The 16,633-nt window shown below is 44.7% G+C and overlaps 1 protein-coding gene across 4 annotated transcripts in view; it reads right to left on the bottom strand.

Annotated features, from left to right (window-relative positions):
* SNX9 (sorting nexin 9) overlaps positions 1-16,633 on the bottom strand; it is a 264,145-nt gene that overhangs the window by 153,936 nt on the left and 93,576 nt on the right. For 3 of the 4 annotated variants that reach the window (XM_029596722.1, XM_029596725.1, XM_029596726.1), the window contains exon 3: positions 7,023-7,097. The exons of the other annotated variant lie outside the window; for it this stretch is intronic. In XM_029596722.1, coding sequence (XP_029452582.1) covers positions 7,023-7,097 — 75 coding nt within the window. The remainder of the gene's footprint in view (positions 1-7,022; positions 7,098-16,633) is intronic. 4 annotated transcript variants of the gene reach the window in all.

The raw sequence follows: 16,633 nt of genomic DNA, 5'->3' as shown, positions 1-16,633 counted from the left end.
TTTTGAGATGCGGCGACCAGAATTGTACACAGTATTCAAGGTGCGGTCTCACCATGGAGCGATACAGAGGCATTATGACATTTTCCGTTTTATTCATCATTCCTTTTCTAATAATTCCCAACATTCTGTTTGCTTTTTTGACTGCCGCAGCACACTGCACCGACGATTTCAATGTGTTATCCACTATGACACCTAGATCTCTTTCTTGGGTTGTAGCACCTAATATGGAACCCAACATTGTGAACACCATCTTAAATAATAAAAAAGAAATGGAACTATCATCAGGAGGTGAGGGGAAATGGGTGACTGCGATGTGTGACCATGCCCCTCCCCCGACGTCACTGTGAGCTCCGGCGGCAGTTGAAAAGCGCCTCACCATCAGGCGCCAGCGAGCGGGGAGGCCACCCTCCATCCTGGGCCCCCGCAAGAAGTGAACACCATCTTAAATAATAAAAAAGAAACGGAACTATCATCAGGAGGTGAGGGGAAATGGGTGACTGCGCTGTGTGACCATGCCCCTCCCCCGACGTCAACTCTTTGTGCTTCATTTACTATTTTTTCTTTTACGTTTTCTGTTAAGTAACCTTTTTTCAAGTTCCTACCTTATGCCTTTGTTAACAATTTTATTATAAATGTTCTCTGTATTTGACTATGGAAATATTTTTTCCTGCTTTTTCTGTTTTATGTAAACCGGTATGATTTGCATTTTAATGTAAGAATGTCGGTAGATAAAAATTCTAAATAAATAAAATAAATAAATAAATTGTGTAATTATAGCATGGGTTATTTTTCCCTATATGCATCACCTTGCACTTATCCACATTACATTTCATCTGCCATTTGGATGCCCAATTTTCCAGTCTCACAAGGTCTTCCTGCAATTTATCACAATCTGCTTGTGATTTAACTACTCTGAACAATTTTGTGTCATCTGCAAATTTGATTATCTCACTCGTCGTATTTCTTTCCAGATCATTTATAAATATATTGAACAGTAAGGGTCCCAATACAGATCCCTGAGGCACTCCACTGTCCACTCCCTTCCACTGAGAAAATTGCCCATTTAATCCTACTCTCTGTTTCCTTTTAGCCAGTTTGCAATCCACGAAAGGACATCGCCACCTATCCCATGACTTTTTACTTTTCCTAGAAGCCTCTCATGAGGAACTTTGTCAAACGCCTTCTGAAAATCCAAGTATACTATATCTACCGGTTCTAAACTTTATCCACATGTTTATTAACTCCTTCAAAAAAGTGAAGCAGATTTGTGAGGCAAGACTTGCCCTGGGTAAAGCCATGCTGACTTTGTTCCATTAAACCATGTCTTTCTATATGTTCTGTGATTTTGATGTTTAGAACACTTTCCATTATTTTTCCTGGCACTGTAGTTTCCCGGATCGCCCCTGGAGCCCTTTTTAAATATTGGGGTTACATTTGCTATCCTCCAGTCTTCAGGTACAATGGATGATTTTAATGATAAGTTACAAAGTTTTACTAATAGGTCTGAAATTTCATTTTTTAGTTCCTTCAGAACTCTGGGGTGTATACCATCCGGTCCAGGTGATTTACTACTCTTCAGTTTGTCAATCAGGCCTACCATTGGACTTGACCGCCAGTAAATCCATGTCCGGAATCCCCCAGTGATCCACAATCATCTGGAAGGCTGTGGGTGACAGCTGCCACTCTCCCGGATTTAGGCTTTCTCTGCTGAGGAAGTCTGCCGTGGTGTTGTCCTTCCTGGCAATGTGGACAGCAGAGATGTCCTGAAGATTCGCCTCTGCCCATGCCATCAGTGGTGCGATCTCCAGAGATACTTGTCGGCTTCTGGTTCCGCCCTGACGGTTTATATATGCCACCGTGGTGGCGTTGTCGGACATCACTCTGACTGCTCTGTTCTTCAGTTTGTGAGCAAATCGAAGGCATGCCAATCGGACTGCCCGAGCCTCTAGACGGTTGATGTTCCACGCTGACTCTTCTCTGTGCCTCCGCCCTTGTGCGGTGAGTCCTTCGCAGTGTGCTCACCAGCCGCTCAGGCTGGTGAGCAGAGTCCACGTGGGGGAGGACATCCTCGACCCCTTGCTCATATGGTCGGACTGCAGCCACCACCGTAACTGTGTCCGGACTCTGGCAGGCAGAGGTAGGTGCGTGGAATAGTTCCATAGACGAGGGCTCCAGCGAGAGAGCAGGGAGTGTTGTAGAGGTCTCATATGGGCCCTTGCCCAAGGTACCACTTCCAGGGTGGATGCCATGAGACTGAGAACCTGCAGATAATCCCAAGCTATGGGCCGACTGGCTCCCATCAAGTACTGGATACGCGTCTGAAGTTTCAACCTTCTCTTGGTAGTGAGACTGACTGTGTCTGCCTGGGTGTCGAACTGCACTCCCAGGTATTCCAGTGACTGGGAAGGCTGTAGGCAACTCTTGCTGAGGTTGATCACCCAGCCCAAGCTCTCCAGAAGGGCGATCACTCTGTCGGTTGTCCGATGGCTCTCCTCTCGTGATTTCGCCCTGATCAGCCAATCGTCTAGGTAGGGATGGACCAGAATTCCTTCCCGTCTGAGTGCCGCTGCTACCACTATGACCACCTTGGTGAAGGTCCGCGGTGACGTGGCCAACCCGAAGGGCAGAGCCCGGAATTGGAAGTGGCGTCCTAGAACCTTGAAGCGTAGGTAACGCTGATGATCCGGATGGATCGGGATATGCAGGTAGGCTTCCGATAAGTCTAAGGCCGTGAGGAATTCTCCTGGCTGAACTGCGGTCTTGACGGAGCACAGAGTTTCCATGCGAAACCTCGGGACCCTTAAGTATCGATTGACTGACTTGAGGTCCAGTACGGGCCGAAAGGAGCCCCCTTTCTTGGGTACCATGAAATAAATGGAATAGTGTCCAGAATTCACTTCCCAGGCAGGTACTGGGATGATGGCTTTCAAGGACAGGAGCCTCGCCAAGGTAGCTTCCAATGCTGCCTTCTTGTGTGTGGGACAGGAAGATTCCACAAACTTGTCCGGAGGGAGGTGATGAAAGTCCAGATAATACCCCTCTCGGATGATGGCGAGGACCCACTGGTCCGACGTAATCTCGACCCATCTGGGGTAGAAGAGGGTTAACCTGCCCCCTATGGCTCCGTCCCCCAGATGGATCGGCTGATTCTCATTGAGAGGTGCGGCAAGGACCTGAGCCCGGGCCTGCTCCCCTCTTGCGCTGCTTGGTCCGAAAGGACTGATTCCGGGCCTGAGGACGAGGTGCCTGGTAGCGACTCCTGTAGGGAACGAAGCGCTGGGAGCTTCTACCCCTGGAGGGCCTTGGAAAGGCACGCTGGTTCATTCTGAACCGATCTTCCGGTAGTCGAGGTACCGGAGAAGTGCACGATGTGCTGGCCAGTTTATCAAGGTTGCTGCCAAACACAGGAAAGAGCCCTTAAAGGGCAATCTGGTGAGGCGTGTCTTTGAAGGCGCATCGGCTGACCATTTCCGGATCCAGAGCTGCCTCCTGGCAGCTACGGAGGATGAGATCCCCTTGGCTGTTGTTCGGACTAGGTCTGATGCAGCATCCGTGAGGAACGAGAGAACGGACTCCATGTCAGCTGCTGGAGCGTTGTTCCTGACCTGTGACAAACAGGCACGCGTCACCACTGTGCAGCAGGTCGCGATCCGCAAAGATAGAGCTGCCACCTCAAAGGTCTGTTTCAGAATGGCGTCCAGTCGCCGGTCATGAGGCTCCTTGAGGGCCGTCCCCCCTTCAACTGGAATGGTAGTGCGCTTGACCACAGCGCTAATCAAGGCGTCCACCTGAGGGCATGCCAGCAGGTCCTGGATAGCCGGTGCCAATGAGTACATGCCCGTCAGAGCCCGGCCCCCTTTGAAGGAAGCCGCTGGTGCCACCCATTCTAAATCTATCAGTTGTTGTGCTGCTTGCAAGAATGGAAAATGGCGGGCTGTAGGACGAAGACCTTCCAGCAGGGGGTTCTGCGCAGAGGGTACCGTAGCGCTGGGACCTGTAATATCCAACTCCGCCAGACACTGAGACACCAGGTCGGAGAGATCCTCCTTGGGGAAGAACCGCCTCATGGTTCTATATGGCTCAATCCCTGGGGGAAGTTCCCCCTCGTCTGGGAGTTCGGACTCGTCCGGTGAAACCTCCTGGTCTGACTGATCTGGACTGTCCAGCGGCGGAAGGTCCCGCTCACGATAAGGGCGTGAAGGTCCAGGAACAGGATCCGCAGGAGCCGCCACCGCAGCAGCAGCTGCAGCAGCCGCTGTCGCAGCCACCGCAGGAACCGCAGAAACAGCACGAACAACAGGAACAGCAGGGCCTGGACGGGAAGCCGTTTGCATCTGCACAAAGGCATGAATCCCCTTAAAGAGATCCACCCAGGAAATTGAAGCAGCCTCTAATCGCCGGGGTACAAGATCCCCCGGGATTCCCGATTGGTCGAGACTGCCCGCTAAATCCGGGGTAGCCCCTGGGGAACTGTCAGCAAATCGTGGCTGAGACTGGTCCTGGGCCGAGGGTCCCACGGCCTCCTCACATTGGGCACATAGGGAGTCTGGCTCTTCACTGTGTGTGGCTCTAAGCTGGCATGCGGAGCAGAGGTTGAGGGCTTTAATGCCGGAGGCAGGCGGCGCCCCCGCTGAAGACGCTGAGGCGTTCTGTTCCATTGAAAAAGTATGCGCTGAATGAAAAGCGGCCACAATATACGCTTAATAGAACAGGCGCACAATAATAATATGCGGCAGCAATATGCGCTCAATACAACAGGCGCTCAATAATATGCGGCAGCAATATGCGCTCAATACAACAGGCGCACAATAATAATATGCGGCGGTAATATGCGCTCAATACAACAGGCGCTTAATAATATGCGGCAGCAATATGCGCTTAATACGACAGGCACTCAATAATAATAAGCGGCAGCTATATACACTTAATACAACAGGCGCTTAACAATAATAATAATAAGCGGCAGCTATATACACTTAATACAACAGGCGCTTAACAATAATAATAATAAGTGGCAGCTATATACGCTTAATACAACAGGCGCTTAACAATAATAAGAATATGCGGCAGCTATATATACGCTTAATAGAACAGGCGCTTAAGAATAATATGCGGCAGCAATATAGACAACAAGCGCTCAGCCATATGCGGCTAACAATATACGCTCAATGATATGCAATATGCTCTCAGCAATAAGCGGTTAGCAATACCCGCTCAATGGCATTCAATAAGCTCTCAGCAATAAGCGTTTTAGCAATACACGCTCAATAGTATGCAATATGCTCTCAGCAATAAGCGGTTAGCAATACATGCTCAATGAGGAATATAATATGCGCTTAGTCATAGAGCTGCGCCTATTATGGCCCACAAAATGGCGCCCTCCATGGCGTGCCACGCCGCCGATCCTCTGTTCCTCGGAGACCAGAAATAAGAGATATACGCCTTACCTGATCCTCGGCGCTTCCCTGCTGGAACCTGGGCGGTCTCCGGCTGCGGGGGGAGAGGGCAAGTACCTTCACTGCCGCGTTTGAGGATATGCACCCGCTGCCTCGTCCACACCGGGACCGAGGCGCCTCGTATGCCTCACCCGAACTTCGCCCGGGGGCTATGTCCCTGCCGCGATTCGGCCACCGGACCGAGGACTTAAACCTCCGGGGGATCACGGAAATCACCCCGGGAAACTCTACTGGGGGAGGGACCTTAGGGTATCACCGCAGGAGTGCGGGGCTCGATGCTGTAGAAGTTTTAGTTGAAAGAAAGTAGAATGTAGAAAATAGAAAGCAGATTTGGAAAACACGCTCAGCGAGCGTGCAGGCTCTCCAAACTGCTTTGGAGACGGAAATTACTGAGTTGCTACGCTTCCTGTGGGGGTATATATACCCGTGCTGACGTCAGATCCATCTCCAACTGCTAGCACGAGCACACTATATCCATTTGTTCTGAGTCCATCTGGCTACACGCCAGGAAATTATATTTATTGATTGGTGTTAGCCAATGCCATCCTTGAGTGTTTGCGTGAATAACCATGTTTTGAGCTCTTTTTTGAAGGATTTAAAGTTGCTTTGAGAGCTCAGGTGTTCTGGTAGAGATTTCCATAATTTTGGCCCAGCAATAGATATGGCTCTGTTTCTTGTTGTGGACAATTTGGCGACTGGGAGTGAAGGGATGACTAGATTTACTTTACTTGCTGTTCTGGTTGTCCGTTGTGCTCTGTGTATCTGAATGACATTGTCCAGTGCCGTGTTATCTGTGCATTGTGTAGTACTGTTAGTATTTTGAATTCAATTCGTTTTTCCACCGGAAGCCAGTGAAGGCTGTTGAGGATAGGGGTACTCTGGCAGCAATTGTAGTGGTTTTAGGGACGCTTTGGGTAAACCTAACAGGAGTGAGTTGCAGTAGTCGAGGCTGGTGCAAATTAGGGATTGTAGTACTGTTCTGAATTCTTGGTGGTGTAGCATTGGTTTTAGGTGTTTAAGAATTTGAAGTTTATGGAAGCCTTCTTTTGTTTTTGTGATGTGTTTTTTGTAGCTTAGATTGTTTTCAGTCCAAATGCCCAGATCTTTCACATTATCTTTACATTGTAAGCGTAAAGATACTTTTTTTTTTAATTTTAAAAAGTGTGTGTTAATTCACTCAGCAAAACTACACACACCAAAGAGCAGGTGCAATAGTGAGCAGATATTCTTGCCAGGATAATTTTCACAGCAGACACATGTATGTTAAGTCTTTGATGTAACTTGTGTGCATATTTGCTGGCTAATATATGTGATGTTGCAAAACCATGAAAAGACAACCTTATGGCTATTTCCACTATTTTTAATCTGAGGCCTTCCCCATTCTTAGATCTCGATGCCACTGCAGGGGTGACCTTAACTGCTGGTTCTCTTGGGCTTCTTCTGCACTCAGCATCTACTGGGGTGGAGAACAAAGCAGGGGACCCCACGAGGCAGCACACAGGGCCAACCTTTCCACTGGTGCTTCTATAATCAACCATCATAGGTAGACCCAGTTTAATCTCTTACTTCAACGTAATCTGTAGGAACGAGTCCCGCCTCGCCTTTGCTGTTTTTGGCTTCCAACCAGCCTCCTCCTACATTCTGAAAAACCAAAGCAAAAGAAACAATTTGAAAATTAGTATAACCAACCCAATGCCTATTTAAAGCAACAGCTCGCGCTGGGGGTTTTTGGGCTAAGAACGGTCTGAGCAGAGATTCGCATGAATTCACAATTTTAGGAGACATACTATTGCACAAGGTTCACAGACAGATCACGTTAAATGGTGTTTAACAGCTGTCTGTTCTTTTGCGCATGACTAAAGATTTATACAGAGGCTGCTGTCCCACAATTCTGACAAACGGACGGACGTTCTCCATCGATTCCACAAACTATGAAAAAACTGCATCACAAATCTACTTTTCTTGTATTGTCTTTGTGCTGCCAGCATTTTCAGCACATCTGACGCCGCATGGACCATTGTAAAGGGGAAGTAGCATCAAGCAGCTGAAAAGTAAAAAGCATTAGTCTGTCAGTTGCTTTGCTGCGCTCTCCCCTTCCTTTGCTCCAGTTTTCAAAACATAATTTAGCAAGAGGCTTCCCAAGAACCCCCGAGTGCCCTCCAGCAAATCACGGAGGCCTTTCTTTAGTTCTGATAGTTTTCTAATGCTTTAACATTGAAAGAGCAATAAGAGGCTGATGGGATGAGAGCCACCTCAGTGCCTAGAGTCCTGAAGCCCCACAGTGCGTCGCAGACACTGTCCCAGTGTCCAGGGCTGGAGGCAGCACAGGAAGGGACAGAGCAGGGGGGACACTACATTTTATACCAAACAGGCAGAAATTCTGCTACTCTGCTAGAAAGGAAATGACAGTGTGCATGATATCACAATCCATGCTGCATGTCAGCGACGTGGAGGGGTGGCTGGGTAACACTGCAAGCTGCTCACGCACTGTGACCATATCACAAGGAACCAATTATAGACTATCACAATCCATACTGCCAAGCAAGCTGCATGTCAGCGACGTGGAGGAGTGGCTGGGTAACACTGCAAGCTGCTCACGCACTGTGACCATATCACAAGGAACCAATTATAAACTGTGCTTAGGGGAACAGCAGGCGCTACTCTGCTAGAAAGGAAATTTATTTATTTATTTAGATTTTTTATATACCGGCATTCGAGACAGCAGTCACATCATGCTGGTTCACATAAAACAGGGGTGCAAAGTAAACATAACAATAACAATGGTGCTGAAAAGGCAGTTACATATAACAAGGTGATAAGAACTTGGCTTAGAGGAAGAGAAAGGACAGGTTATTAATTTACACAAGTAAACGATAGGAGATAAGGTCGACCATAGTGTAGATGGAGATTAGGGGTGGCTTGGAAGTATTAGATCAATTGACGTCTGGGAAGGCTTGTATGAATATCCAGGTCTTTAGTCTTTTTTTGAAGGTTGAGATGCATGGTTCTATTCTGAGATTTGAGGGTATGGAGTTCCATAACGGAGGGATGGCTGTAGAGAAAGCTCGGTCTCTTAGTGTGCAGTGTCTGGTAGATTTGGGCGGTGGTACCTGTAGCGAACCCTTGTATGCATCTCTTGTCGGTCTTGACGAATTGTGTAGTCGGAGAGGGATCTGTAGGTCAATGGGAGCCAGTTGGTGGATGTTTTTGTATGTGGTGAGAATGGCCTTGTATATTAAAGTGTATCGGTATCCAATGGAGGTTCTTTAGAATAGGGGTTATGTGGTCCCTTCTCCTGGTATTTGTCAGAATTCGTGCAGCTGCATTTTGCACCATCTGAAGCGGTTTGGTGTATGAAGCGGGAAGGCCAAGTAGGATGGTGTTACAATAGTCTAATTTAGAAAAAATGATTGCTTGCAGAATGGTTCTGAAATCTTGGGCATAGAAAAGAGGTCTAATTCTTTTCAGAACTTGTAATTGATAGAAACAGTCTTTGGTGGTTTTGTTAATAGTGGCTTTGAAATTCAGGCGATTATCAACTAGGACTCCTAGGTCTCTCACTTGTGTGATTGTTGGCGTGGCTTGCTGTGCAGAGGTAATGGGGTTGTTCTCTGAGGCGATGAGCAGTAGTTCAGTGACAGTGTGCATGATATCACAATCCATACTGCCAAGCAAGCTGCATGTCAGCGACGTGGAGGGGTGGCTGGGTAACACTGCAAGCTGCTCATGCACTGTGACCAGATCACAATGAACCCATTATAAACTATGCTTAGGGGAACAGCAGGCGCTATTCCTGAAATACAGGGAAGCTACAAACATAACAAAAACAATCAATCTCTAGAACTTCCTCTTTAAAGTTCTACAGAAACAGGAAAGAGCGGGGGTGAGGATGATTAGCACCAGTTTCAGTGGTCGGGCTGAGTCAGTCTTAGTCTTACTCTCCATTGCATGCATGGAAATGTAGTCCTCCTTCGCTTAGAGAAATGAGAAGTGCAGATCTATGTAAAAAAACCAGGACTGGACAAGACTGACCAGCAGAAATAGGGTCAGATTTTGGGAGGAGTTCCTGTTCCCACTCTATGAATTGGTTTGTTTTTTTTTTAAAAGAGAAAGTCAATGGGATAGGGTCAGTTGATTAAACTAGCATTTGTGAGAAACAGAACAACTTCTAGGCCCTACTGACATTTTCACTTCCTTTTATTCTATTTTGGTCCCAAATGCTTTCAAAGATGGTTAAAAATGAGATTTTCATGTTTCTATATTAACATTTGCCAAGGCGTCAGGCCCAATGATGAGTTACTATTCAAATGGTTTGCAATCTTTTTCATTCTTGCCTACGAATAGACAACAATCAATCCCGGCACAGGATTTTATTCTAGTTCTAGGAGAGTAATCGTGAAAGGGACTTCTGTGGATAAAGCACTGCTGGTGTGACCGATATGCACGTAAAATTGAATGGGCACATAGGAGGGATGTATTCTGGGGCTGCACTCTGGGCTTAGTTGGGACTTAAACACACTTTTTTTTTTAATTTTAAAAAGTGTGTGTTAATTCACTCAGCAAAACTATGCACACCAAAGAGCAGGTGCAATAGTGAGCAGATATTCCTGCCAGGATAATTTTCAAAGCAGATATATGTATGTTACGTCCTTGATGTAACTTGTGTGCATATTTGCTGGCTAATATATGCGATGTTGCAAAGTTATCCTAAAACGGGCCTGGGTTTCACCAGGCTCATGCAACTCACTTTATTCTCAATGATTTACTGCTGGTCTCTGCCTCACAAGCAGCTGGAAGAATCTGCCCCTCATTTCAAACCTTAAAAAAAAACAACTCCGCATTTCTTGTGGTTTAAGGAATTAAGTCCATTACTGTTTTCAGATTAAAAATGCATATGCAAACTGCTTCCTTTCTAAGCAGCTGAGAAGAGGCTGCATCTCTTTAGTGATGAAAGCCGTCCTTCAAAGACATTTTCTGGTCACACATGTACAAGTTTTCTATTTAGTACTGTCTTCTGCTAACGTTTTAACAGGAATCTAAATATTTCCGTGATTTGTTGCAGATGGGATATCTGATGGGATAAACACCCAGAATTGCAAAGGTAAGAACATAACAGAAAAGTTAGCTAACTGAATGCATTCCTGATCTCTCTTTCCTGCTTCCTTCCCAATCTTGTGCCTTGCCATGTTCCTCTCTCTCCATACCAGGTTGGTTCTTTCCCTGCAGATCTTTGTACCTATCACACTGTTGCTTCGTCTTCCAAGCAGCTCCCTATCTTTCTGAATGCAGAGCCGGTGCCCTTTGGAAACTCATTCTAGCTGGATTCTGAAGAAAGAGAAGCAGAGAGCAGTCAACTGCAGAGAAACAGAACTGCAAAAATAGTTTGCAAGGACTCCTCTCTTTCACAGGAAGACAGGGCTAACAACATTATTTTGAACTTAACCATGCGCTGTCACAGGTTTGTAAGTGTTGCTAATTTTGAAGAGCTCCATTAATTGTAAATCTATTAAAAGGAAAAAAAAAAAAAACTATAGCAGCATAGTTTGAAGAGAAAAAAGTGATTAAGAAGAAAAGTAGAAACCACGATTAACTGTAATCTCAAAAGAAGAAAAAACCGTCATCTCTGCTCTAGCTCTGAATGATATACGCCCACTAAAAGGGTAGAAGAAGCGGGGAGAATAACAGAGAAAAGGAAAATATGTACAGAAAGAAATCATGAATAAAAGCAACAAACAAGACAGGCAGACCTGCCAAAACATGAAACTTTCGTAGCAAGAGATGAGAGAAAGGCGCTTTCCAATTCGGACTGTAAGCAAGAGCTACACTGCAAATTCTGAGCTTTCCTTTTCAGCAAGACGCACTAATTGATGATCTGGGTCATGGAACGTCCCGATACAAGAAAGAACATTTACATGGAAATCTGAAATAATGGCTCCACCTCTAATGCAGGCTCACAAATCTCTCTCTCTTCTCCTGATTGGGGAAGAAAGATCCTAGAAACAAAACACCTTGGTTATGAAACCAAATTTCAAAGTCCAGCTCCAATCCAGTTAACAAAGCAACCACCACCAAAACATTACTTTTCCAGTCACAGCCTCGACTTGTTATAATTCTTGGATGAAACCTAATTCTTCATCCTTGTGAACTATTCCAAGGGAGAACTGGACTCGTGTACCCGAAATTTGGTGCACATAAAAAAAAAGCTTTTAAAGCAAGAGGAATAGCAAGTCCTACTGGAATAGGTCTAAAATTTATAAAATGTAAATTACTCCTTTCAATAATGTTTTCCATAATCAGTTTTCTCTGGAAAACAGAATTTTCTTTGCTAATGCCAGAACTCATCTTCTTCAGGACTAATATTTGACCTTCTACATCCAACAATCATTTAGTATGATCCTCAAGTATGTGCCCTTGTGTGGACAAACTGGACTGCACTGGCCGCACATTCACAGAGATTCATGAAACGGGGAGATATAAAGACCTCAAGTCTGACAAGAGTCCTCCGGATTTCCTTGCATAATAACCCAGCGAAGGGACAGAAGGGAGCGTTTAAGGCCATTCCTCCAACCCTTCCCTGTCTCAATGGTCTTTGAGCTTTCTGAAACCTCAAAATTCCCAGGGGCCATCACTGAACCAACTTCACTCAGGGCAACATGGTTCAGACATTTGGCACGCTATAGGAGACAAAGGAAGTACTGTGCCTGAGCCCTGTTCCATTGCTAAATGAAATATCTTTGACCCCAGTGTGCTGCAAGCCCCAGAACTCAAGTTGAAAGCACTGGACAAGGTTTCCGCAGAAAGCGTTCTTGTAGATATACCAAGATGCAGTACTAGCAAGAGTCTTTCAGCCGGGCTCAGACACTTCTCTCGGCTCATGCCAGATGAATTCCGCCCATCTCCCACAGCTGAGCTTATCACAAAGTAGTCCATAAGGCCAACTGCGCAAAAAGCAAAACTCCCAGCAAACCAGATTTAATCAGCAAACTCAACAGTAATAATTCTGCATTCAAACACTGCATAAATCCTCACTGAAAAACACATTCACAGAAACTCCTGATATCACCATTTTAGACTTAATCTCTAGAAACAAAACTTTAATGTTCAGGGCCTGCCCAGTAGCAAGCCTGTGCACTGCCGTGTGGAAGATCCTTGGTTTGATCTCTGAATACAGTCTACCATTCTCTGGATTAACTGGGGCTAACGATGCTGCAGAGTGGGAGAGGGAATTGCAGTCATTGCTTAAGGGTGATACCTAGTGGCTAGATTTATAACTGCAGGGTTCTGAAAGGAGTCCGGGTGCATAGCCCTTGGCCCAGAACCATCACTGTACTAATATAAAATAGGGGAAAAAATCCCCGGATAATTGCGCATGATCATGGTGCTAGATCCCGGCACTGACCAAGTCAGGAGTACAAAATGAGGAGGAGGAAACTGCTGGATCAAAAAAAGGGTTCAGGATCCACAAAAATACGAGTCCCCTGGGAATATTCTCAGGTTGTGATCTAGGAAAATGTCATCCCTAGAGGAAAAAAAAAACCAAACACACACCTACAAGTCAAGTTCCTGTCCATCTCTAAAGAAAAAGATATCATTAGTGCTTCCCCCAAATTCTGGTAAGGTCCAATATTATCAGAGAACAGCTTCCCCTTGTCTTCCTCCTCCCTTCCTAGTAGGCAGAATGGCCTCTCCCAGGATCTTGAAAATCTCCTGAAAGACATTTAAACATAAGCATGGGGTCAAGATCCTGTAATTTAGAAAAAGCAGACCAACACGAACGTTAGTCCTAGTAGCATTTTCCGAAGTTTCAATTTTTCTGTGCATAAACAATCAATTAAGGAGCTCTCTCATTCCTATAACGAGCTGACCTTTCATTCTAGGCAAAACACATAAGAAACAACTCTGTATTAAATCTTCCAGAAATTAGACTCCAAACCTTTAGAAATAAGAACATAACAGCAACACCAACAACTGCCATACGGGGTCAGACAAAGGGCCGAATGTACGTGGCAAAAGTTGCAAACTGCTGTTCATTGTGATAGATATAACACTGCCCAGGTTCAAGTTATAGGTCAGTGTCTGAAGCTTCAAAGAAAAATTACTCCTCCGGTCTTTCCATAATCGGTCTCGAGAGTTATTTTATATTAACATGCTGGTTGATCCATCAAAGCTTCATGCTTCTGTTCCTCAGATCAATTGTGAACACTTGCCACCTACCATAAGGAAAAAATGGCTATCCTCCAATGAACACCAAGAAAAGATGAACATAAAAACATGCCATACTGGGTCAGACCAAGGGTCCATCAAGCCCAGCATCCTGTTTCCAATCCAGGCTATAAGAACCTGGCAAATACCCAAAAACTAAGTCTATTCCATGTTACCATTGCTAATGGCAGTGGCTATTCTCTAAGTGAACTTAATAGCAGGTAATGGACTTCTCCTCCAAGAACTTATCATAGAAACATAGAAATGACGGCAGAAGAAGACCAAACAGCCCATCCAGTCTGCCCAGCAAGTTTCACACACTTTTTTTCTCTCATACTTATCTGTTTCTCTTAGCTCTTGGTTCTATTTCCCTTCCACCCCCACCAATCCTTTTTTAAACACAGCTACACTAACTGCACTAACCACATCCTCTGGCAACAAATTCCAGAGTTTAATTGTGCATTGAGTATAAAAGAACTTTCTCCGATTAGTTTTAAATGTGCCACATGCTTACTTCATGGAGTGCCCCCTAGTCTTTCGATTATCCGAAAGAGTAAATAACCGATTCACATCTACCCGTTCTAGACCTCTCATGATTTTAAACACCTCTATCATATGCCCCCTCAGCCGTCTCTTCTCCAAGCTGAAAAGTCCTAACCTCTTTAGTCTTTCCTCATAGGGGAGCTGTTCCATTCCCCTTATTTTGGTAGCCTTCTCTGTACCTTCTCCATCGCAATTATATCTTTTTTTGAGATGTGGCGACCAGAATTGTACACAGTATTCAAGGTGCAGTCTCACCATGGAGCGATAGAGGCATTATGACATTTTCCGTTTTATTCACCATTCTCTTTCTAATAATTCCCAACATTCTGTTTGCTTTTTTGAATGCCGCAGCACACTGAACAGATGATTTCAATGTGTTATCCACTATGACGCCTAGATCTCTTTCTTGGGTTGTAACACCTAATATGGAACCAAACATTGTGTAATTATAGCATGGGTTATTTTTCCCTATATGCATCACCTTGCACTTATCCACATTAAATTTCATCTGCCATTAAATGCCCAGTTTTCCAGTCTCACAAAGTCTTCCTGCAATTTATCACAATCTGCTTGTGATTTAAGTACTCTGAACAATTTTGTGTCATCTGCAAATTTGATTATCTCACTTGTCTTATTTCTTTCCAGATCATTTATAAATATATTGAAAAGTAATCGTCCCAATATAGATCCCTGAGGCACTCCACTGTCCACTCCCTTCCATTGAGAAAATTGTCCATTTAATCCTACTCTCTGTTTCCTGTCAATTAGCCAGTTTGCAATCCACAAAAGGACATCGCCACCTATCCCATGACTTTTTACTTTTCCTAGAAGCCTCTCATGAAGAACTTTGTCAAACGCCTTCTGAAAATCCAAGTATACTATATCTACCGGTTCACCTTTATCCACATGTTTATTAACTCCTTCAAAAAAGTGAAGCAGATTTGTGAGGCAAGACTTGCCCTGGGTAAAGCCATGCTGACTTTGTTCCATTAAACCATGTCTTTCTATATGTTCTGTGATTTTGATGTTTAGAACACTTTCCACTATTTTTCCTGGCACTGAAGCCAGGCTAACCGGTCTGTAGTTTCCCGGATCGCCCCTGGAGCCCTTTTTAAATATTGGGGTTACATTTGCTATCCTCCAGTCTTCAGGTACAATGGATGATTTTAATGATAGGTTACAAATTTTTACTAATGGGTCTGAAATTTCATTTTTTAGTTCCTTCTGAACTCTGGAGTGTATACTATCCGGTCCAGGGGATTTACTACTCTTCAGTTTGTCAGTCAGGTCTACTACATCTTCTAGGTTCACCGTGATTTGGTTCAGTCCATCTGAATCATTACCCATGAAAACCTTCTCCATTACGGGTACCTCCCCAACATCCTCTTCAGTAAACACCGAAGCAAAGAAATCATTTAATCTTTCTGCGATGGCCTTATCTTCTCTAAGTGCCCCTTTAACCCCTTGATCATCTAACGATCCAAATGACTCCCTCACAAGCTTTCTGCTTCGGATATATTTTAAAAAGTTTTTACTGTGAGTTTTTGCCTCTACGGCCAACTTCTTTTCAAATTCTCTTAGCCTGTCTTATCAATGTCTTACATTTAACTTGCCAACATTTATGCTTTATCCTATTTTCTTCTCTTGGATCCTTCTTCCAATTTTTGAATGAAGATCTTTTGGCTAAAATAGCTTCTTTCACCTCCCCTTTTAACCATGCCGGTAATCGTTTTGCCTTCTTTCCACCTTTCTTAATGTGTGGAATACATCTAGGCTGTGCTTCTAGAATGGTATTTTAAACAATGACCACACCTCTTGGACATTTTTTTTACTTTTGAGCTGCTCCTTTCAGTTGTTTTCTAACAATGTTTCTCATTTTATCAAAGTTTCCCTTTTGAAAGTTTAGCACGAGAGCCGTGGATTTGCACACTGTTCCTCTTCCAATCATTAAATCAAATTTGATCATATTATGATCACTATTGCCAAGCGGCCCCACCACCGTTACCTCTTTCACCAAGTCCTGTGCTCCACTGAGAATTAGATCTAAAATTGCTCCCTCTCTCGTCGGTTCCTGAACCAATTGCTCCATAAAGCTATCATTTATTCCATCCAGGAACGTTATCTCTCTAGCGTGACCCGATGATACATTTACCCAGTCTATATTGGGGTAATTGACTTCTCCCATTATTACTGCACTACCAATTTGGTTAGCTTCCCTAATTTCTCTTAGCATTTCACTGTCTGTCTCACCATCTTGACCAGGTGGACGGTAGTATACTCTTATCACTATAGTCTTCCTCGACACACAAGGGATTTCTACCCATAAAGATTCAGTTTTGTATTTAGTCTCATGCAGGATGTTTATCCTGTTGGACTCTATGCCATCCCAGACATAAAGCGCCACACCTCCTCCCGGGTGCTCCTCTCTGTCA

This window comes from Rhinatrema bivittatum, chromosome 3, assembly GCF_901001135.1.
Source record: "Rhinatrema bivittatum chromosome 3, aRhiBiv1.1, whole genome shotgun sequence".
In the NCBI taxonomy this organism is placed as follows: domain Eukaryota; kingdom Metazoa; phylum Chordata; class Amphibia; order Gymnophiona; family Rhinatrematidae; genus Rhinatrema; species Rhinatrema bivittatum.
The sequence above is the reverse complement of the archived record's forward strand: the minus strand, read 5'-3'. Positions and strand labels throughout refer to the sequence as shown.